This window comes from Mirounga leonina, unplaced genomic scaffold (genome assembly GCF_011800145.1).
Source record: "Mirounga leonina isolate KUSES-001 unplaced genomic scaffold, KU_Mleo_1.0 Mir_173, whole genome shotgun sequence".
NCBI classification, from domain to species: Eukaryota; Metazoa; Chordata; class Mammalia; order Carnivora; family Phocidae; genus Mirounga; species Mirounga leonina.
Window position 1 is genome coordinate 40,143,246 of NW_023270447.1, and position 23,749 is coordinate 40,166,994.

At 39.9% G+C, this 23,749-nt stretch overlaps 1 protein-coding gene across 10 annotated transcripts in view; it reads right to left on the minus strand.

Moving 5' to 3' along the window:
- The window catches only part of SGIP1 (SH3GL interacting endocytic adaptor 1), a 203,499-nt gene that overhangs the window by 8,285 nt on the left and 171,465 nt on the right, over positions 1-23,749 (minus strand). For all 10 annotated transcript variants that reach the window (XM_035018329.1, XM_035018331.1, XM_035018330.1 and 7 more), the window contains 3 exons: positions 16,156-16,267; positions 7,568-7,723; positions 2,053-2,185 (listed from right to left, as the gene is read on the minus strand). In XM_035018329.1, coding sequence (XP_034874220.1) covers positions 2,053-2,185; positions 7,568-7,723; positions 16,156-16,267 — 401 coding nt within the window. The remainder of the gene's footprint in view (positions 1-2,052; positions 2,186-7,567; positions 7,724-16,155; positions 16,268-23,749) is intronic.

Consider the following 23,749-nt stretch of genomic DNA (forward strand, 5'->3'; position numbering starts at 1 on the left):
CGATGCGGGACTCGATGCGGGACTCGATGCGGGACTCGATGCGGGACTCGATCCAGGGACTCCAGGATCATGACCTGAGCCGAAGGCAGTCACTTAACCAACTGAGCCACCCAGGCGCCCTGGAGGAGATTCTTCTTTTACCAGCACACTCACACCGCGGGGGTTGTGTGGGTGATGTCTACACCCTTGGGGTTTTATTCAGAGTATGAGTTTTGCTGATTTTAAGTAAACAGCTCCCTCTAGGCCTAGCAATGCCTGCACATATGGACACCATGGGGAAGGGGCCTGAGGGCAGGCTGAGCTCATAAGGCAGCAGTGGTTGCTGCAGAAATAAGCCCAGATATGAGTTCTTGTATACAATGATAGGCATGGCTTTTGATGACAATTTTAGTTAGACTATCATTATACGTTTTTAAACTTTAAATGTTTTTTGCAGCATAATCCTCTGCAAATGAACTTTGCTTTGGAAATACGTTATTTAAGGTAAATCAAAAGCAGAGCAGACAGACCCCTCCCTGCCCGTTTCTGCGCTCTGTCTCAGTGGTGGTTTTTGACTTCACAGTGGCTCCTCTCCCCAGTGATGGCGCTTTTTGGGTTTGTGTGGGTGTGTTTTTGATTGTCCCAGGCCCTGGGGGATGCTCCTGGTGGCCAGAAACTAAACATGCTGAGATTTGAGGGCAGTCCCACAAAAACGCTCCCTGTGCCTCCCACCCAATTCCTTGCAATCTTGGAAAACACCACCACCACAAATAAACAACAGCAAAAAGGATTCCTCAGAGCTCACTTTAAAACAAAACGGCGGGGTGCCTGGGTGGCTCAGTTGTTAAGCGTCTGCCTTCTGCTCAGGTCATGATCCCAGGGTTCTGGGATCGAGCCCTGCATCATCGGGCTCCCTGCTCCGCAGGAAGCCTGCTTTTCCCTCTCCCGCTCCCCCTGCTTGCGTGTCCTCTCTCACTGTGTCTCTCTGTCAAATAAATATTTTTTTAAATAAATAATAAATAAATAAATAAAACAAAATGGCAGGCCTAGGGCTACTTACATTTTACAAATACTTTGAAATATATTACGCTATTAGCTCCTCACAACAACCTACAAAATATCTAGGTAGGAATTGTTATTGTCCTTATTTGCTGATGAGGAAACAGAGGTTCAGGTAGATGAGGTGCCTAAAGTCAGTGGCCGGTAGGAAGCTGACTTAATTCCAGAATGCAGTTTCTTGCCTACAATTTAATACTTTACACCAACCTCAGGTTGCAATAGGTGAATTCGGTCTACTTCCTAGATTCACTTAATGACAAATATGGAGACTAAAAAAAAAAAAAAAAAATTCCCACAGCATTTAAGAGTAAAAAAAAATGTTTTTAATCAGAAGTGACAATGTAGACGTGTCTTTGTAATGAATGTTTGTGAAAAAAAACAAGTACAGGTTTATTTTTACCCCTCTGGGCATGAAGAACCATGCATGTGCCTCAAAATTTAATTTCTCATTCAGGGAAACATTTTATTGGAGTTTGCTTTTCTTGCTCTTTTTCACTTCTCTCAGAAGCTTAAAGCAGTCACTAAATGTGTTTAAATGTTTTGGGGAAAAAAAGTTAAATAAAAATGCATTTTTTATTATATTTTAATTATATAGGTGATGAATTTCTGTGGTATCATGTTTGTTCAGTATTATTGATAATGTCCAAAGCTTAGAGGATATTATGCTTACAGGACAAACATTCATTTGCATTTTTGTAAAATATTCCGTCATGTAGATACTTTACTTTTAGTGGCTTCCTTACAACAATATAAATAAGTGTTTTCCAACCCGGACGGTAAATTACCACCACAGTGAACTAGTTTACCAATATTTATAATCTCAATTATTGGAAGTTTCTGCAACTTCATTTTTGTAGTCTTCAAGTAGCCTTTTAAGTTTATTTTCTTAAAAATTATAGCTTTTAAGTTATATTAAAAGAAATGCTATTTTATTTACTTTTCTTTAATGTTAGACATGTTAGATTATACGTTTATAATGTGAAAGAGACACCCCGACCATATGAATAGGCTTACCTGATATTTGAGCATGTCCACATTATAATATGTAGCCTGGGGTTTTTGTTCCGACACTTTCTTTAGGTGAGTCATCAAATTTGGCATGTTTACCCAGAATTCCTTGGTATTGGCATCATTTTGAGTATTATCGCTATTTAGTTGGGAAGAAAAAATTATTGAGTAGCATCTTGTGACAAATATCTACCAAAAGAAGCATCTTAGCAAATTGTCACCTGATTTCTATCTCCATCTTTGCCAGTCTGTAGAGATCATATTATTAGCAGTAGTATGGTTTTAGTACAATTGCAGTTCTGAATGGCATTATATTAATAGATTAATACCCATAGGGAGGCATGATTATATTGCTATGAATCTCAGTGAGTACCCAGTAATATCAACCAATCCTGATGATAACTGGTTGCTTTAAAGAGTGAATTATATATTAACCCAAACTTAATAGCCCTTTCTACATCTCTAGTTTTCCTCTGAATTAGTCAGTTAATGCAATCAAGGAGCTGAGTACACTGATTTTTTTTTTTTTTTTAACTTCACTTGAACAGTAGTTTCTCAGAAATTACTGAGTTAAATATTCGGCCAAATGTAAACACAGTCTTTATCTCCAACTGAGAGGAACAGGGCGATACTAATGCTACCATGGTATTTCACTGAAGGACATCTAAATCATAAAACAGTCACTGCACTTACAAGATGATCCTGGAATGTGAATGATAATAATCAGAGTAGTGAAAATAGAGAAGTGCAGTCTTGATAAATTCAGGAGTCTGGTATTCCTAGAGATTTGTTTTGCTCAGATGTCTGTCCACACGTCCTTCACTCAATGTATCTTGAAAATGCTTGTCTCAATGACAAAAGGAATCGGGCAAGAGTGTGAAAAGCCTCTGCTCACTTCCCACATAATGAGGAAACTGAGGGCCCAATGAATTCAGTAACCTGACATACGAGTCACTTACTGAGTGACAACTAGAGGTTAAGAAGACAGAGGGTGGGGCGCCTGGGTGGCTCAGTTGGTTAAGCGACTGCCTTCGGCTTGTGTCGTAATCCCAGGGTGCTGGGATTGAGCGCCGCATCGGGGTCCCTGCTCAGCAGGAAGCCTGCTTCTCCCTCTCCCACTCCCCCTGCTTGTGTTCCCTCTATCGCTGTGTCTCTCTGTCAAATAAATAAATAAATAAATAAATAAATAAATAAATAAATATCTTAAAAAAAAAAAAAAGAAGACAGAGGGTGGTAATAAGAAGGTGATGTTGGCAGTGGTGCCTGAGTGGCTCAGTCAGTAAAGCTACTGACTCTTGCTTTCGGCTCAGGTCATGATCTCAGGGTTGTGAGGCTGAGTCCCCCGCTGGGCTCCATGCTGAATGTGGAGCCTGCTTAAGATTCTCTCTCTCAGGGCATGTGGGTGGCTCAGTCGGTTAAGCTTCCAACTCTTGATTTTGGCTCAAGTCATGATCCCAGGGTCATGAGATCAGCCTTGTGTCTGCTCCGCGCTCAGTGGGGAGTCTGCTTGAGATTGTCTCCCTCTCCCTCTGCCCCTCCCTTGCTCGTGCTCTCTTTCATATAAATAAATAAATCTATTTTTTTTAAAGATTCTCTCTCTCCCTCTCCTTCTGCTCCCCTGTCCCCAAATAAATAAAGTGATGAAGGCAGGTGAAAAGTAAGTTGCTATGACTCCACCTCCAAAAGTCAAACAAATTAGGAGAGTGAGTCATAAAAAAAATCAGGGCTTTCTTTAAAACTGCTACTGATCTGTTAGGAGGGACTGGTTTTGTGGCCCAAATCTGAGTATGACCCATGTGGTTCTGCTGTGCCCTGGTATGGGTTGCTGAGCACAAAACAAAGCTCTCTAACTCTGTAACTCTGACGGAAAAGACTCCTGGCCCCTGAGATTTTGTTCCTGGTCAAGCTGGGCTAAGGATGCTGATGAGGGCTGTCTAAACTTTTATGACCTAAAAGCATCCAACTTACCCAGAAGCAGGAGATAAGAGTAATAGAAAGTCAGTGAAATTAAGTAATTTGCTTAAGGTTAACAGCAAATAAGTAACAGAGTCAGGATTCCAGCCCAGGTCAGTGGACCACAGGTCATACTTTCCCACTGTGCCAAAAAGAGGTACAGAATTAATATCCAGCAACATGTCATTAATATGTACTAAGTAGATCTGAATAGCTGGGAAAATTTCAGTGACACTATTTTTTAAGGAAATGTATAGTCTAAGTTTAATAACAAATTAAGCTTAGTCCCATACCTACAATAACTCCTCAGAGAACTTGCTTTAATAAATATTCGAGAAAGCTTTGCCAGTATCGACTAGAGATGTCAATTAGATAGAGATGCAATTCTTGAATGCAAGAGTTCAAGAAGTCTTGAAAATTCTTTAGTCTCATGATTGGTTTAGCAATTGTTCCTGAATTCTTTACAAGCAAACCCCTTTTGTTAGGGAAAAGTAGACGTAAACTTCCATTTGGTCCCTCTCGAGGGATTGCAAACCTAAATGTCTTCAGGTGCCGAGCTGTTATCCTAAATGGAGTCTTGCAGAACACATAAATGAGAGAATTGGCTGGGTCTAAGGCTTGTACTGCAACTGAGAATAATACTTGACCGTGTTGCCTTTTAAAAACTCTGGATAGTAGCGGTCATGGTGGAACCATCCTGCATAACAAGCCCTCAGAGATTCCATGACTGTGCTTTCCTTACCAGTCACAGTCCTGACACAATAATCAAATATTTAGGGTTTATAAGGTCCAAATGAATGAGGAGTGTTTGTTTTTGTTTTTTTGTCTTAGCAAATAACAATGTAAGGGTCTATATAGTGTTTTGCCAGACAAAAACATACTCAGAGTGTGATTTAATTCAATTCATAGGACTGATATATTAATATAAATGTAAAACTCTTGCAAATATGCCTAAAATCTTGGCCACTTGACGACCTGAAGATGCAACAAAAACTGTGACATTTGTCTCATTAATAAACAAACCAGTGAGATGGTGGCACATAATCCCTAATTGCAGATGGAGGAATCTTGAAAAATAAAGTTAACTGGTTCAACTGGGTGTTGTACATTAAGTGGTGAATCACTAAATTCTACACCTGAGGTTAATATTACACTCCATGTTAACCAACTGGAATTTAAATAAAAACTTGAAAAAAATTAACTGGCTCAATGTGCCCATCAAAAGCAGGGAGGGAAACTTGAAATAAGAAGTTGCTGATTTCTAATCTTGATTTTTTTATGTTTATTTTTCATTTAATGGGTGACCATTTCCTTCCATACTTTTTTTTTTATTATTATGTTATGTTAATCACCATACATTACATCATTAGTTTTTGATGTAGTGTTCCATGATTCATTGTTTGTGTATAACACCCAGTTATACTTTTAAACCTGGAATCAAGTTTTCTAGTTAAACCATGGCAACGACCAAAGAGGGGAAGGTGATCTTCGTAAACACCTGAAAGACCTGTGACTGTTTTGTCACCACTGGAATGAAAAAGTCTCACTCAGTGAAGAAAGTGACTACGTTGGTCCTTCAATTCTAAATACCAACAAACTTTAGTCATTTCTTTTTTCTTTTCTTTCTTTTTTTTTTTAGAGAGAGAGCACGTGCGTACATGTGTGCACGCGTGAATGGGTGGGGGGGACACCAGGGGAGGAGAGGCAGAAGGAGAGAGCGAATCTTAAGCAGGCTCCACACAGGAAGCCTGCTTTCTCACAACCCTGAGATCATGACATGACTCAAAATCAAGAGTCAGTGGCTTAACCAACCTAGCCACCCAGGCGCCCCAGCCTTTAGTTATTTCTACATAAATATCCAGCTTGACTAAATTCTTTAAATCATAGTTGAGTGGTTCATTCATTCAACAAATGTTAGTTAAGTCTTTACTGGATGCCAGGCGCAGTGGAAGATATCGAGGATGTGATGGTGATCTAAGAGCTGTGTTCCATTCCCTCATGGATTTTACAATCTAGTGGGGGACATGGACGAATGAAGAAACAGAAATAAATATATAATTATTAATTCTAGCAAGGGACAAAGGGGAAGAATAGGGTACCTTGAGAGAGAACAACAAGAGGACGTATTTAGTTTGGGGCTGGGGGCTGGGGGTGGAGTGGGAAGTGGAATAGTCAGGGGAGGCCAAGCAGAGCTGAGATCTGAAGGGTGAGTCAAGGTCAAGGTGCAGAGGGATAGGAATAGTACTGGAGGCAGAGGAAGCAAGCACACAAATTCCTGACGTGGGAAAGGACTCCGCCTGTTCTTAAGACTGCCAGGTCTGACTGGACCTACAAGGATTCTGAGGCACGATGGTGGGAGCTGATAACAGAAAAGCAGGTGAGGGGGGTGGGAGGATGGGCTAGCCTGGTGGTGGGTATTGAGGAGGGCACATTCTGCATGGAGCACTGGGTGTTACGCACAAACAATGAATCATGGAACACTTCCTCTAAAACTAATGATGTAATGTATGGGGATTAACATAAGAATAAAAAATATATATATAAATGGAAAAAAAAAAAAAAAGAAAAGCAGGTGAGGGTAGATGACTCAGGGCTTCAAAGACAATTGTACTAAGTTCCCATTCTGGTACAGACGCAATGCGAAGCCACCTGAGGATTATGCATGGCGATCACCTGATTCACCTCAGGAAAAGTCATTCAGCTGCTGTGTAAAATATGTAGGCATGGGGCAAGATTGGGCGCAGAAAGGGAAGGAAGAAAGCCATTTCAGTGGTCTGGGAAAATGACAGTGGTCACTTGGACAGGGGAGGTCACAGTAAAGAGAAAAACATGGCCCCTTAGAGACAGATTTTTAAGTATAATATCAGGACCTGATGGAGAGGAAGCTGTCAAGAATGACATCTTCTGTCTCATTCATTGCCAATAATTAACTTGTATAGCTGATCATTTTTAATAGCTTCATACATGTGTATGTTTGGGTGAATCTGCACGTATGTAGGTATGATAAAGCCATCATGTGCAGATGTAATAGTAGAAAATGTGAAAAAGTATATTTATACAAACCAGCTCACATAAGCTTCTTTGAATATATGTAAAGTTCCATCGAAACAATTACCATGACCATGAAATTATATTTCGCAAAAAAGACTTTCAAGCTCATGTGAAGAATAGCTCAGCGTTCACATATCATTTGATTTTAAAAGATGCTACTACAACAAATGGATTTTATTCCTTTTATTGGGCTGATTTCCCACCATCCTTATCCACTGTTTACTGATGGTCAGTAAAACAGACCATGAATAAACTGTCACTAATACAGATTCTATTACCCTAAATGTCTCTTTAGCCACTTGAGATAGTTGGCCATTAGAATACATATACGCATCTGCACATGAGCACCCACGGAAGACTTAGACAGGTGGCAAAAGCTCTGGGTTGAATCTACAAACATATCGGAGTAGCGGTAATTTCTCTACCGGGATACATTCTTGTTAAGGTATATCCCTCATGTAAGTATCCAGTGCTAAGCTATGCACATCTCTAAAGAAATTGTGCAAAATATATTTACCAGCAGAGAAGTTGGGGATTTGGCAGGACGTGTTCTAACCTGCTGAAATTTATCACCCGGAAAGTCAGAGCAGCTGGTGATGGGTTGTTGGCAAAGTGTCTGGTGATGCCAGCAGGAAAGGACAGAACCATTTCTCCAGTAATCTTCACGATACACCTGGCATATCAGAACACAGGAGAGGAAGGGAGAGAGGAAACCCAGGTCAATATGCTGTGAATCAAAACAGTTGTGAAAAAGAAATGACTTATGTAACAATATTACACGGCAGGAGAGACCAAAGGTAAGCTCTTACAATTCCACTGTCAACTACTAAATCGGTCCTAAGACCCGAGAATGCAAGGTGTATTGCCACGTATCCAAAAGAGTGGTCATTTGCTGAATGTGTTTGTGAACTGTCAGAAGAAAAATGCAGCTTTTGTCTTTCTGTAGATAAGTCTATATGTTCACCTCACAGATAGAATCATCTGTTCTGATGGTTCTCTGTCTCTTCGATTTCTGAATCTTTGGCAGCATATTTTAAGATATTAAATCAATTGCACAATGTCATCACACAACTCACTGGGACTTATTTTAGTTCTCAGTAACATGATTGGTGCCCTGAGCATGTTCTTTTCTGTACTCGAGAGGTAAACTTCTTGCTTCCATTTAGCTGTATCTTTTTTTTTTTTAAGATTTTATTTATTTATTTGACAGAGAGAGAGAGAGATAGTGAGAGAGGGAACACAAGCAGGGGGAGTGGGAGAGGGAGAAGCAGGCTCCCTGCAGAGCAGGGAGCCCGACGCGGGACTCGATCCCAGGACCCCTGGGATCATACCCGAGCTGAAGGCAGTCACTCAACCAACTGAGCCACCCAGGCACCCCTAACTATATCTTTATCCCATGTCTATTTGGCTGAAATTGTAAAAATCAGTCATATAAGTTAGCACAATAGGATGATAATTTGGAAGGAAGAATAATCCTCTTTCAAAAAGGGCTTTATTGAGGGGCGCTTGGGTGGCTCAGTTGGTTAAGCGACTGCCTTCGGCTCAGGTCATGATCCTGGAGTCCCAGGATCGAGTCCCACATCGGGCTCCCTGCTCGGCGGGGAGTCTGCTTCTCCCTCTCCCACTCCCCGTTTGTGTTCCCTCTCTCGCTGTGTCTTTCTCTGTCAAATAAATAAAATCTTTAAAAAAAAAAAAAAAGGGCTTTATTGAGGCATAAATGACATACAAAAAATGGCACTCATTTATAGTGTAAAATTCCATAATTTTTGATATCTTATACACCTGTGAAGCCATCATGCAATTAAGTTACTGAACGTACCCAGCATCCCTAAAAGTTGTCTCCTGCATTTCTGTGACCCCTCTCTCCTGCTCTTCTCCATCCTTCCACTCCCTATCCCTCAGCAATTGCTAATATGCTTTCTGACACGACATATTAATTTGCACATTCTAGAATTTCATGTAAACAGAATCATAGTGTATGTGATTTTTTTTTTTGATCTGGCTTCTTCCACTCTGTAATTATTTTGAGATTCATCCGTGTAGTGTGCGCATCAATAGTTCAGGGCTTTATTCCTGCATAGCATATGGTTATACCACAGTCTTTTTTCTTTTCGATCCTTTCATTGGTTGACATTTGGATTTTTTCCAGTTTTTGAGTATTACAAGTAAAGCTGTGATGAATATTTTTCTACAAGTCTTCGTATGGACATAGGCTCTCATTTCTCTTGGTAAATGATACGGGAGTGGAATCCCTGGATCACACTGAAATCAAGTAGTATTAATCCACCAACTTTGTTCTTTTTCAAAATTGTTTTGGCTATTGTAGGTCCTTTGCACTTTCATATCAAATTCATAATCACTGTGTCAGTTTCTACATGAAATCAATGTAGGTCCAATTCACCCTTTATTGCCTGCACAGAGCGAATTATTATTGGGCCCTTTATAGACTTTTTCTTTGCCAACAGGCACCATGTTAAATTTTGTCAGTAGAGGGCGCTGAAAAGACATTGCAGGAGGAAGAGATTTTTTTTCCTTCCTGGTTGCAGGGTGCTTGCTAGGCAGCCTCCTGCAGTAGTTAGGGCATATCTCGTGCCAGGCTCTTGCAGCGCAGGAGGACTGTGTGTGACCTCCGTGGTGCAGGGGGCATCCCCAGTGTGTGGGTATTCCTGCCCATGTGGCTTGGATAGCGCCCGGGGGCACAGGCAGCTTCCCTAGCATCTGCCTCCTGGAGTACATGTGTCCGGGCTGTCCCAGTGCCCAGATCCTGCAATGCAAGTGGGTTCTCCCGCTCAGCCTCCTGTCATGTGCACAATAGCCAAAACAAGAACTTCTATAACTTGAAGTTCAGGAGTGTACACTCTAGGGAACTTGGGGTTCATAGATGGAAACTCTGCTCACATCTGAGTATAGGGAACTCTATTTGTCCCGTAGTCACCTCGTATGGCTGTGTAACGGTGATTAATGAGACACATGTGGCTCAGGGGAGATGGCCCTTGGAACATATTTAAAATAGCTTATGTGAAGAACCGCTACAGCCTTGTACGTATAAGGCTGGGGTTGAGGTGAGGTGGGGGGCAGGTGAGCTTCCTAAAGTTGCCACGTCCCCCCCCCCCCCCCGCCTGCCCGCCCACCCCTCATTCAGATATTATCATCCGTAACTCTGCACTGCTCTGGATGAAAATTCTGGTTTCTGGAAGTTAGCACTTCCATCTCTTCTGGAGAATACTGACGATCTCCCAGCTGGGGTGCCAATTCTGTTGTCTTCCTTCTCCTTTAGATACATAAACCATGCTTTATTTACTGGTGCTGAGCCCGGACTTCCCCTGAAACCCAGTCTACTCTTGATGTTTTTCAATATGTGGACGTGCAGGATATGATTCACAACTCTAGAAGACAACAGTAATTAGTCAGAGCCCTTGTTAAATCAGACTTCAGCATCTGCCCTCACTCGGTGTGTTGTTGGCAGCAACAATTGTTGTGGCTCAAATGTTCTCTAACGGGCAAAGAATCGCTCAGTTGCTTTGCCAGGTTGCTCAAACTGTGATCTAAGTGGTGTCTTGGTGGGGGATAAAGTTTCTCTTTTGAAAACTAGTCAGTGAGGGGAGGGAGTGTTTATTAAGTCAGTAACCGTTTATCGACTCCTAATTGTATAATTTTTGTTTGTTTTGAGTGGGGAAGCCATTTTAAAATGAGCAAAACAGCCCCTCTCTTCAAAGGGCTTACAGTGTTGGGCGACTGATGAGAGAAGTAGTCAATACAAACCAATGTAAAGCACCGAGTTTCTTCATTTATATTACATTTCTGGATTGTATCTCAGCTGTCACAGGCAAAATTTACTGATTTATTAATTCACCCAGTGGCTATTTATGGATCTGAAATTTTCTATAGAAAAATGAATATTTCCAGCACATATTCACTAAAGGAAAACCCTTGTTTAACGATTGTTCCTATCAGTATGCAACATGGCTACATTTCATTTGAGTTTGAATTACTGAAATCTAAAAATCCAGCAATTTGGAGATATTAACAAACTCATGTTACGAATAAAATTTGAAATCATGTGAATCCCAACAAATGAAACACTTGTCAAGAATGGCAAAATTTCGGGCGCCTGGGTGGCTCAGTCGTTAGGCATCTGCCTTCGGCTCAGGTCATGATCCCGGGGTCCTGGGATCGAGCCCCACGTCGGGCTCCCTGCTCAGCGGGAAGCCTGCTTCTCCCTCTCCCACTCCCCCCTGCTTGTGTTCCTTCTCTCGCTGTGTCTCTCTCTGTCAAATAAATAAATAAAATCTTTAAAAAAGAAGAGTGGCAAAATTTCAAAGTCACCTGGCTAAGTGACTTATAAACTGGGTTCTCCCCATGGCCACGGGCAGTACCACATTAGCCAATCAACAGACATGCTGGACAATTTTGGTCAGGAAAGGTGTGAATTTGATATATGTGAGGTCATCGGAAGTACATCCCTGACATGAATGTGACTTCTATGTACTGCTGTGATAAGTAAGCCCACGGTCTTCTTTTCAAGTGTACATACCCCTGAGCAGACGCAGCTTCCCTTCCTTTACTTACAATCCCCTTTCATTGGCTCAGGTCTTAGGCAAACTTCTTTTCAGGTTTCAAGACTCAGTTCAAAGGCAGGCCTTTCTGAAACCTCCCTTAATATTCTCTTTATTCAGCCTTCCTTACTTTTTCCTTTCTCTAAGTTCATTGGACAGAGGTACAGATTTTTTTTAAACTGTTTCATCGCTTCTTACACATATCTGACCCACTATTGTGAAGGCAAGTGCTGTGTCTTGGGTTCTAGAAAGGCAAATGTGCATGACACAGAGCATAGTGCAGAGTAGGAACTCAATAAAATGTCAAAATAAATTCACACATGGAACAATTATACATAGGGTGACTATACAATGTACCAGGTATTACGTAATGCCCTGGAATGGGCAGTGAGAAACAGGACAAAATGTGGTCTTTGCCCAAACTTCCAGTTTCACTGGGGAGACAGACACTTGAATAAATAATTGAAATGTGATGATAAGGAAAGGATAGAAAATAGCTGAGAGACGTAATTTTTCCAGGGGAGTAAAGAATTAATCCCTAGCACCAGGGTTGTTCAAATAGGAGCAAGTAACGGGAGATGTATTCCCCAGCCAACAGCAAAAGTTAAGGACTTCTCTGCCAATGAGCAATCGAGAAAGTCTCAGGTGTCAAAATGCCTCCTACAGGTGTTGTCAATACTCAGAGAAAGAGTGTAACTATACTTGAATGGATTACATAGCATAGCATATAACAATATAAATAACATAGTATATATATTTCGGTTTCCAGTGTATGGTCTGAAAGCAAATGGGGAAGGCTTTGGGTGCAGGATGAGAAGGAACCACAGGCAAAAGCAAATCCACATGGTTTTTCTGTATCATTTCTCTATGTGGTGCTGTGTTTGACTTTATCCTCCCCCTCCCCCACTCACACTGTGATAGAATTTTTGAACTTGAGGTGTTTCCTTGAAAGTGAATAACAAAGGAACGGCAATTAAAATGATTCACTGCCTGGAGCTGAAATTAAGTTTAGAAGAATGTCACCTCATGATCTGTTCATAAATTTCAGATCTCATAATTTCAATGAAATTTACTGAATCTCCCGTCTACCAATATGCAATACAGACTGCGACTACTTATGGCGATATAATTGAAAACAGACTCAGCATATGCAGTCATCTCAAGTCAAAGGCTCAGTTCATTTGGAAGGGCATAAGAAAACACCAGTATTAATTTGGCTCAAGTGCCACATTGCTGGAATGCCAAGGTCATGGATACCAGGCTCCCAGGTGCACACCTGGCCACACACCTGCGATGGTGTGCTGGGGAAACTGAAACAGGGTGAAGAACCCAGCTGGTCTAGGCACAGACCCACAAAGTGACTGGTAGGCTGCTATACCACTCCTTTGGATTTAAAGAAGATTATTATTAAAACCTTCTTAACTCCCCTTGCACCATAACTACACCTCTCCTACAGTGGGCTATGTATTATGTTTATGCACAAGTCTTATTTTCGCCGATATAACCCCTGTCTAGCACAATGGCAGGCACATAGCTGTCATTCTGTAAGTGTTAGGAGAGTAATTCAACTCAACTCGTTCAGCAATTACGCCAGGTCCTGCTTTAGATGCTGAGCATGTAAGAACGAAGAAAATGCTCAAAGTCCCAGTTCTCATGGATTTTACATTCTAGTGGGGAAAGAGACAGACAGTGGACACTGAAAACATGCAACATGTTAATTAGAGAGAAGGGCGATGGGGAGGGAGAAAGTGCCGACAGCAGCTGGGGAGAAGTGTTGCTATTTGCACAGGATGGACAGGGAAGGTCTCTGGTACATCTGCTGAAGAATCCTGCAAGAGGTGAGGGGGCAGGTAACTCAGATAGCTGGAGCAGATTTCAGCCAGGCTGAAAGAGCAACAAATGCTAAGACCCTGAGATGCAGATAGGGTTGGCCTTATGGCAATATATGAAGCCAGTGTGGCTAGAGTGGAGTAAATAAGGACACCAGTGATGGAGACAAGATCAGAGAGGTGGGAGCTGGAAGGGGAGAAAGGTCTATGAGAGCCTCATAGACCATTATAAAGCATTATCGTTTTACTTTGGACAAGATAGGAGGATATTGAGCAGAAGAGTGATATATTGAGAATAGATTTTAGGGGTCAAAAGGGGGAGTACTCTGACTACCAATTAGGTCTCTGAATAAATGAATTCATGAAAGCCAGTTAGTAAGCAGACAAAAAAAGAGCTTATTTCTCGTGTGATTGCCAGTGTTTTTCATGCTGATATAGACCTTTCCACACTCCTGACTACTCTTATTTATTTATTTTTTGGAAAGAGAGTTTGGGGGGAGGGGCAGAGGGAGAGGGAGAGAAAGAATCTGAAGCAGGCTCCATGCTCAGTGTAGAGCCGGAAATGGGGCTCAATCTCATGACCCTGAGGTCATGACCTGAGCTGAAATCAAGAGTCAGAAGCTTAACCGACTGAGCCACCCAGGTGCCCCCCTGACTACGCTTATTCTTGAAAGGTGTGTTTCTACCTGCCTTTGTCAATTCCAGTCAGCCTGAGCTTTAAAGGTATAGGTAGGCCAGTCAATAATAAGTAATACTTAGAACTGGCATTATAGAAAGTTATGCAAATTCTTTGTTTGAAGAAGAGTCTATAGAACAAACATGTGTATGTGTATATGAAGTATATATACAACTTACTCACATGGTGCTTACTTGCTCTAACAGTTCAAATGCATGCTCTGTATGAGGCAGCTTTTAATTCCTGATATGTGGATGTGGCAAATTACCCTCCTGCTTTGAAGATGAAAGAGAAAAGACATAGGAGAAACCAGGGTGCTACAGACTGAATGTTTGTGTCCTTCCAAAATGTATATGCTGAAATCTAATTTCCAATATGATGGTGTTGGAAGGTGGGCCGTTGCAAGGTGATTAGGTTATGAGGGTAGGACCCTCATAAATGAGACCAGTGCCTTTATAAAAGCGACCCTGAAGAGCTCCCTACTACGCCCCCGCCCCCACACCCTCCCATTTAAGGTTGCTGTGAACCAGGAGCCTGCCTCTGGTCAGATGCTGAATCTGCCAGAGCCTTGATCTTGGACTTCCCAGCCTCAAGAACTATGAGAAATAAATTTCTGTGGTTTAGAAGCGACTCAACCTATAGTATTCTGTTACAGCATCTCAAATGGACTAAAACACACCGGAGTCCATAGTTTTGGTTTGTCTACAATAGTTCGGGCTTAGAATAAAATCTAAATGTTGTAAAAAGGGACATGACATCTAGGGAGGTTGATAGATCCCACTGTCTCTCAATAGGGCACTTAAAGGTGGAGTTACTAGTCATATTTCCCAGCATAATACTGTTAGATTTAGGCTTCTAAAAACTAGTGTTTCTGAAGTGTAAAGAGGATTTCACACTTAATCACAAAGATTCTCACTTAAAATATATGTGGAAATCCAAGTTCTAATTATACTTAATTATCACTCTTTAAAAAATTTTCATAAAATGATCTACTGTTCTATGTGAACGTTTTCTAATTCTCATTTCCATGGATATTAAGGTCTTCTAAGCCCTCGTCCTTGTAAGTAAAAAATAAAAAGCAATTCTCTCCTCATTTAGGTTTGTTTATCCATCACATTCCTTTGTTTATCCATCACATTCAGGTCTGGAATTGTGTTAATGACACACATGAAAGCCAGTTTGACTTTGGTGTTTTGTTTTCAGTGTAGACTAATAATCACTCTTAATTTTTTTTTTTTTTTGGATTATAAACCTCTTTGTGAAATTGATGGATGTTATAGACCCTCTTTATGGACAAATGTACATATGCACACACAACAAGATATGCAGTATAATTTCAGGGAATCTATAAACTTCCTGAACTCTATCCAGAGAAATCCTTACAGAAAAGCAAAATATTTAATCATATTACATATGCATTCAGGTCAAGTTCACTGTCACTGTGTACTGAAATAAGTGAAATCAGGCTCAGTAAATAAGGAGTGGTGCATTTTTCTCTAGAGTTTTTACTTTGCTGTGATTATAATTTTTTTGGCCAGTTTTTCCTTAGTTAGTAAGCGTAACATATAACTTGTCTTCTTACTAATCTCTGTGCTATGAAATGTGTGTTTTTCCAGATTCTCATTCCAGTGCACCATTTCTCAGTTTATATGTGAGTGATTCCCATCCAGCAAAGACTAAGACAATAAAGACATGATCTAGACATTTACTTTTATGAGATAATAAATTTTTTTGCTGTCGACGGAATTGGGTTAGGATTTTCTGTAAACTTGCAACCAAAACTGAACCAGAGATTTCTAAGGAGCAAGATATTAGATTATCAGTCCTTTTGGCACATTTTAAAAAAACGCAGTGAATTAATAGTTCTAATTTAAATTTTCTCCTCCATTCTATGTATGCCACCTGTTATTGTTAACCGAATTTTTGTTTGTTTGTTTGGTTCATTTTAGGATAAAGAATGAAATAGTTATATTTAGGGTGCCCCCTTCCCCCCACTGAATAGGCTAGAGTTTGGAGAATATAGTGGATGAAGCCCCAGGCTTACTTGCTTGGATCTGCTCCTTTGAAGTAGGCATTGACCGTTTCTGTAAATGCTGCTGCAACGGGGAGGGTATCCTGGGCTCCCATGGTTAGGGGGCTGGGTCCCCTGGAAGAACCTGCACGAAATGAAAAACTGTCATTTATTATGGACATAGGAGACATATTAGTATATGTGGAACTTAAAGCCCATTTAAAAAAGGATTAAAGGATGAAATCTATTACTGAAAAAACAAAATGTGCTAAGAACCACATGTGTGTATTCAACATAGAGCTCAAGTATTTAAAAGGAAATATTTGGCTGGTTTACAAACAAACACACTTGAAATTAATTCAATTACATATTTTTCTAAGAAAAAAAAATCCAAGCAGAAGAATAAAGTCATAGGGGGTTTTCAATGTTTTACATAAAGCATAAGGCAGTATTTGAATGACAGTTTGTACAGCAGGTAGTAAATAAAGAAAATTATTAGCTTCCTATTTGAGCACTCACCCTACACTCAAAACTTTTTTTGTTTCTTTATTTTAGAGACAATGGCCATGGGGTACCATGTCACACATTGTCCCTTTCTGGATTATTTCCGTTTCGAAAAGCCCAATTACCTTCAGATCAAGTAGGCTCAAGTTTACATGTCCAAAAACATACACAACATAACATACACCATGACTTAGCGCAGACACACAAGTACATCAGTTCATAGTCTAAACAATAACAGCAACACTCCTGTTTATTGAACACCTGCTACACGCCAGGTTCTGCGCTAGAGGGCTTCCAAGAATTATCTCATTCAAACCCCACCTCAGTCCTTTAGGATAACCATTATGATTTCCATTCTACGGAAGAGAAAACTGAAGTTCAAAGAGATAAGGGACTCACCCAAGGTAACAGGTAAGCGGCAAAGCTAAAATTCAAAGCTAGATTTGCTGCCCTATAAAGCTCGTGTTTTCCCCATTATATCATACAGTTTGTCTAAATGAAACATTCTCTTTTATGGTTTTGATATAACTTGAGGTTTCTGAAAGGAGCAAAATTTAGGATTGTTGTCTTTGCTGTTCATCTCTAGACATGGTACTAGACAGTAAAGTTTTAGTAATGACAAGTATTTAATTATGTTGTGGCTCACTGCTTCTCCTTCCTATCAAACAAAGCACATTTACTCTTCCCCATCCCAGAGCAGACTACGTATTATGCTTTTTTTCTTTTGCCTTTGGTAACTTCTGTACTCTTCTCCAGCCATTAAAAAATTTACCCTTTGTGTATCTCCCTCCTCAATAAAGTTTTCTTTGGTAATTCTCATTCATGCAGGTCTCTTCTTTAACTGCCTTCCCTTGGCTTTCAGTATTTGGGACTTGGTAATTGATTATTAACAAATACGTACTTACTATCTACTATGTATAAGGCACTATGGTAGTTTCAAAGTTAAGTTAAACACAACCAAAAAGTTTGAAGCTAAATTAAACATAATCCCTGTCCTCAAGGAGCTACAGTTCAGTGTGCTAATATCATCATTGTCAGTATAATGTAATACAAATCTATGGATGCTTTTCGAAGCAGCATGCACACGTATACGGCATTCAAATAATTTGAAATAGTGCTTGGAGGTCCTAAAACTGAGGTTAGGAGCACCGTCTCTAGAAGATGGGAGGCCTCTGAAGTATTTGAAATAGGGAAGTTATGATGGGGCTTGAGTTTAAATTGCTCTAGAGATAGCATGGCAGATAATTTAGGGACAAGGACAATAATGTAGATGAAGAGATCTCTTAGGAAGAAAAAAGGTAAAATTGGCAAGAAATGCAGATGTTAGCAGATGAAGGGAATGTCATAGACATATTATTTTTCAGTTTTGCAAGGCACTGAATAGTTTTCCATGCTATTCTTGTGAATAAAATTGTGAAAGTCAGGTGGATAATAGTCTTGCCAAGTGAATTGACTATTAGATGAATCACAATATCCAATGAGCATGAATGAGTGGTTTGACGTCTATTGTGAAGGAAGTCTCTCGTGGAATACCCTAGAGTTCTATCCTTAGTCTGGGCCTTGGATAAAACTGGGAAAGATGCTTAGAAATGACACACTGTAGTGGCCAAGAGCACGGGATCTGTCATTAGACATACTTGGGATTGAGTTTTGTTTCTAACACTTGTTATTTATATGACCTTTGGCAGGGATGATATAATAACACTCACTTCGTAGGCCTGTTTTGAGGATAAAATGAGGTAAAATATTCAACACAGTGCTTGGTCCATAGTAAGCACTCATTAATTTCCCAAACAGTTGTTTTGGGAAAAACTGGTTTGGTGAAAGAATATGTGAAAAAAATATTTGGGGGATGGAGTTGATCATCAACTGTTATTGCTGGGCTCCAGACATGTCACCAGTTGAGCTACATCAGTGGATGAGTAACAGATGGATCCCCAGAAATGATGGCTTTACTGCTTTTTGTTTGTGTGCTTTGTTTTCAAGCTCATCAGATGGTAACCAGGCCACTTATCCACAAGCTAAATACCAAACTTTTCAGCGTAATGATGGGCAAGACCATCTGCAGGGCTGTGGCCTGAATGTTTGTGTCCCCCCAAATACATATGTTGTAAATCTAATGCCCCAGGTGATGGTATTAGGAGGTGGGGACTTTGGCAGGTGGTACAGTCATGAGGGTGGAGCATTAATGATTGGGATTAGTGCCCTTTTAGAAGAGGCCCCACAGAGCTAGCTTGTCTCTTCCACCACGTGAGGACACAGCAAGACCAGCAATCTGCAACCTGGAGGAGGGCTTTCTCCAGGACCCAACCATTGACACCCTGATCTTGAACTTACAAACTTCCAGAACTGTGAGAAATAAATTTATGTTGTTTATAAGCCACCTGGTCTGTGATAATTTGTTACAGCGGCCAGAACGGACTAAGACATGCAGTCTGACCCATGTCTATCCTTCATGACCCACCTACCTACATGCCCTCCAGAGACCCTTTATTCAAGCTATGTTTACCTGTGGGCATTATAGTCCTTATTTAGATCTAATCTATAATGCTAGGAGAGGAGAAAACATCAAAACTTTACAAAGAACCCTTTTACCTTACAGAATCCACTGTTTACAATTCTAAATTCTTCACATCCTGATACATTGCAATTAATATGCCATTTTTTTTTTGTTTTACTTTTTTCATTTATTGCATAATTTTCTTTGCTGCTATCTGGTCTCCATACCATTTTTCGGCAAGTACGTATTGTTCTATAGTCTCCAAATGTTGGGCCATTTCCAGGTAGCAGTTATCCTAATTCTATCTTTGTGTAAATTTGTCTTCTTTCCCTTTTTAATTATTTCCTTAAGATGTAGATTTACTACTACAAGCTGGGATGACCAAAACATAAGGCAGATAAATTTTTTATTCCTAAGAATGCCAGATTATTGTACATAAAGCTTATACTCCATGAAAATGCTATTAGTAATGAACAAAAGCTTTTGTTCCCCTGCAGTACTTGTGGAAGTACCTGTTAATAGGATTATTGGAAAACTGGACTAAAACTAGGAGAGCCTAAGATGGTGAGAAATTTAAGCCTCGTGGCCTAAGAAGACTAAGAGGGGCCTAGAAAATATTTTCGAACATCTGAAAGAACATTACCAGACAGTGACTCAAGGGACCAGAGTTCATGGCCATGGATCTGCAGGTGAATAGCTTTGTGATGACCTTGGGCAAGTCAGTTTACTTTTGTTTTTTTTCAGTCGTAAAATGAAGGCAATAGATCATATAATCTCTGTTTTAGGATTCTATGATGTTAAGTTGTTTATAGGAACTGTAGGAACAATTTTCTAAGACAGAAGCAAACTGCTTTGAAAAAGTATCCCTTCATTGAAGATTTGAATGGATCCGTCAAGCATTTACTGAGCCTCTACTATGTGCAAGATAGTGGTGGGAACACCATATGTAAACCTCCAGAAAATAAGACATAAACATATGGAAAAATCTAATAGCAGTAACATATGCAAGCAAGAGCTTAATAGTTCAAGTGACTATTGAGATTATTTCACTGCAAGAATTATGAGATTATTTCACTATGAGATATTTCATTGCAAAATTAATTGCCAAATAAGCAGTATAGGGGAGGTTGTTCTGTGACTTAACAAAAGGAAATTTCAGCTCTGGAGTCATAGAGACTTAGGTGTGAATCCTGGGTGCTCCACTTACAACCTGCATGACTAAGGGCAAGCTATTTAATCGTCTGTGACTCAGTTTTGAAGTCCAGTAGGTATTTAGGTAGAAAACAGAGGGAGATGATACACAACCGCCTCACCAAGTGCTATTTTTAACATCTCTTTCTTACAGATGAGGAAGTTCTGAGAGCTTAAATAACTAGCTCATATTCAGAGAGCAAGCGACCTATACTTAGTTAAACTTTTTTTTTAAAAAGACTTTATTTATTTATTTGAGAGAGAGAGAGAGAGCACCAACAGAGGGGGAGGGGCAGGGGGAGAGAGAGAAGCAGACTCCCTGCTGAGCAGGGAGCCACACTCAGGGCTCATCCCAGGACCCTAGGATTATGATCTGAGCCGAAGGCGGATGCCCAACCGACTGAGCCACCCAGGTGCCCCTTATTTTAGTTATTATGCTTTGCTGTTACAGTAAAGAGTCTAGGGCTGTGTCAGAGAGTGTGGGCTTCAGTCTTGACCGTGCTAATTAGTTCACATCTGACCTTGGACAGGTCAGTTATTCCAGCTGCATGCCCATTAAATGGGGACATTGATATCAGGGCTAGCAACTCTATCCAATGGTAGAGAGGGTTTGCCCTTTGAAAAGCCCAGGCGCTGTAAGAATAGCAAATTTTACCTTTTGTTCATCTGGAGTTGGAAACAGTCACTCTGAAAGCACAACTGGAAGCATGAATAGCAGGAGAGAGTGGTTTTGTTTGTTTGAAGACCGTTCCCACCCTTGCAGTTTACAAACCCAACTGCCCACTCCACCAGGCCTGCTGTAGGCGGGAGGCAAATGACCCTTATGTCCAGGAGTAAGAATGCTGGAGAGGGAACCAACAGAAAAGCTCAGAATGCATAAATGAAGAAGGAAGAAATTCCAAGAGTTGTTTGAAGTAGTGGACAGTAGGAGTTGGGTTAGCTTTTTCTAAAAAAAAGTGGATTGTATTAGTTAGAATTAATAAAAAGATAATTATGTTCAATTCCATGATAATTTATAGATCATATTCTATACAATGCAGTGAGAGAGACGAATAATGTTGGAATCAGATTGAATTATGTTTGAATCCTGACTTTATCACTTACTGTGTGACCTTGAGCTAAAGGTTACTTAACCTCTCTGGCCCAGCTTCATTGTTTTGTGAAATGGAGATGGTGCCTCCTACAGATGCTATGAGAATTAAATATGATGACATAGGATGTCCTTGTTACCTGAGGATAGTCAGTATCAGAAAAAAAATCACTTAAAAATGAATGTATTTAAGCAGTTCCTAAAATTTTATGATATGTAGTGGCAAAAGGCTTGAGTGGGACTCGAAATTGTCATAGACTAAATCTGTGAAAAAATCTTTTAACACACTACAGTTAAATAATTAGTGAGTTCTTAGAGTGAGCAAAATTGGCTTTTGTTGATATTTCGAGAAAGGGTTCACTTTTCTGATAAGACCTTGTGAGTCTTAGCTGAAGTGATGATTAATAAAGAAATGTTACTTTTTAAAAATCACAGCAGCTTCATTAGAAAAAAAATTTAGGACAGGTTTGTAAGGAAAGGAGTCAATAGAAAGTTACTACATAAAAATTCTCTAGTTTTTTCTTTTTCTCTACATCTAGTTGGTTTACATAAACTAGTTGGTTTAAATGACATGAAATATATATGTGTATGTTGTATAGATGTGTTCATGTGTATGCTGCATATAAAACACTATACATAAATTATTTTGTGTATTTTTGTATATTTGTATATTTGTGTCTATTTGAGAATTTTGGGTAGCCTAATAAATGCTATAACCTAATCTAATGAATAATAATGCTGTGATGAGAGCTAAATTGAGCATATACTTTTTATATTCTAGGGGCTTTGCTAAATGTTTCACATGTATTACCTTACTGCACCCTCATAATTTTAAGAAAAATCCTATTATCATCACTATTTAATAGATGACAAAAACAGAGGCTTATAAAAGTTTAGAACTTTCCCCATTTGCTACGCTGGCTTCTCACATCACGAGATAAGTAACATCATCTAACTTGCTGAGTGCCAGTAAAAAGGAAAAAGGGCAAACCTCATAAAAGCAAGCATCAGTATTCCTGAGTACCTGCTATGAGCGGAACACTGTCTTGTATGCTTTACACATAGCGCATCATTCAATTACCACCCAATTCCGTGCCCGGTAGACATTACTACATATTACAGATCAAGAAAGCAAGTCTGAAAAAAGGAGTCATTTGCTTTCATTCTCACAGACAGTAGGTGGCGGAGTCAGGATATAAGTGTAGGTCCACTTAATCTTGTGTTCCTTCCATAGAAGGAGCCCATAGGTCTTACCTTGACTCACAGTGGCATTGTGTGAATTATATCTGTTACATGCTTTTCAGTGTGCAAGACATTTGCTTCTAGGAAAATGAGGAAGGCACACTTAAGAAAGTCAGTTTGCACAGAGCAGAGTTAAGGATACTTAATTTCTGGGTACACAAATGGGATGAGAGTTATTTTCAGTCTTCCTCTTCAGAAATCTCTGCTTACCTGCCTGCAGATATATATACATACATACATACAAATATAGTATATATTTGATGAGCATATATTTCTTGTTTTTCAAATTCCACTCAGTCCAGAAACATGACAGTTGACATTTTTGCCATGTTTTATAGAGAATTTTCTTTGAACTGGGTCTTTGCTTACAGTTCCCAAACCATCATCCAACATTAATGCCATATTTAATTAACTTCCTAAATAATATTGTTGACTCCAAAAATAAAAAAAAATTATACTTGTTTTTATCATCAAAATCACAGTAAACATATTAAACACAAGGACTATTGTTAAAAATGGACACAAGGTGGGAGACAAAGCCACAATGAAAATGTTTTTGGTATGAAGACTCGCATGAACAAATCCTAGACAATTTTGTATAGATAGCACTGAGAGTTTGTTTGATCCAGCATCTAAGGCTGAGCCAGCAAGAGCATGGTATACAGAGAATATGAATAATGATATCAAGGGCTAATTTATATAGAGCACTTACGTGTGATGGCCACTGTGCTGAATACTTTACATGCATATTGTCTTCTACTCTCAAAACATCTCTTTGAGGTCCATACTGTTATGTATGTTTTACCATTCATTGAAGGAATTGAATCTCAGTAAAATTACATGGGTTTGCTCAAGGTAACCTGCTCTACAGTAAGTAGAAGTGCTGGGACTGAAAACCAGGTCTAAATTTCAATGGCATTCTTAAGCCCTACCCTATATTATCAATATTTGTCCATTCATGTTAGTGAGCTTTGCTCCAAGATTCAGGTGGGTGGCCGGCGTGCATCCTTAGTGGGGGAGTATCACCCCAAACAGTGTGAAAATTGGTTCTTGGGGGAAGGCGAAAGCAATCTTAATTTTTTATGTTCAAAGCACACAGA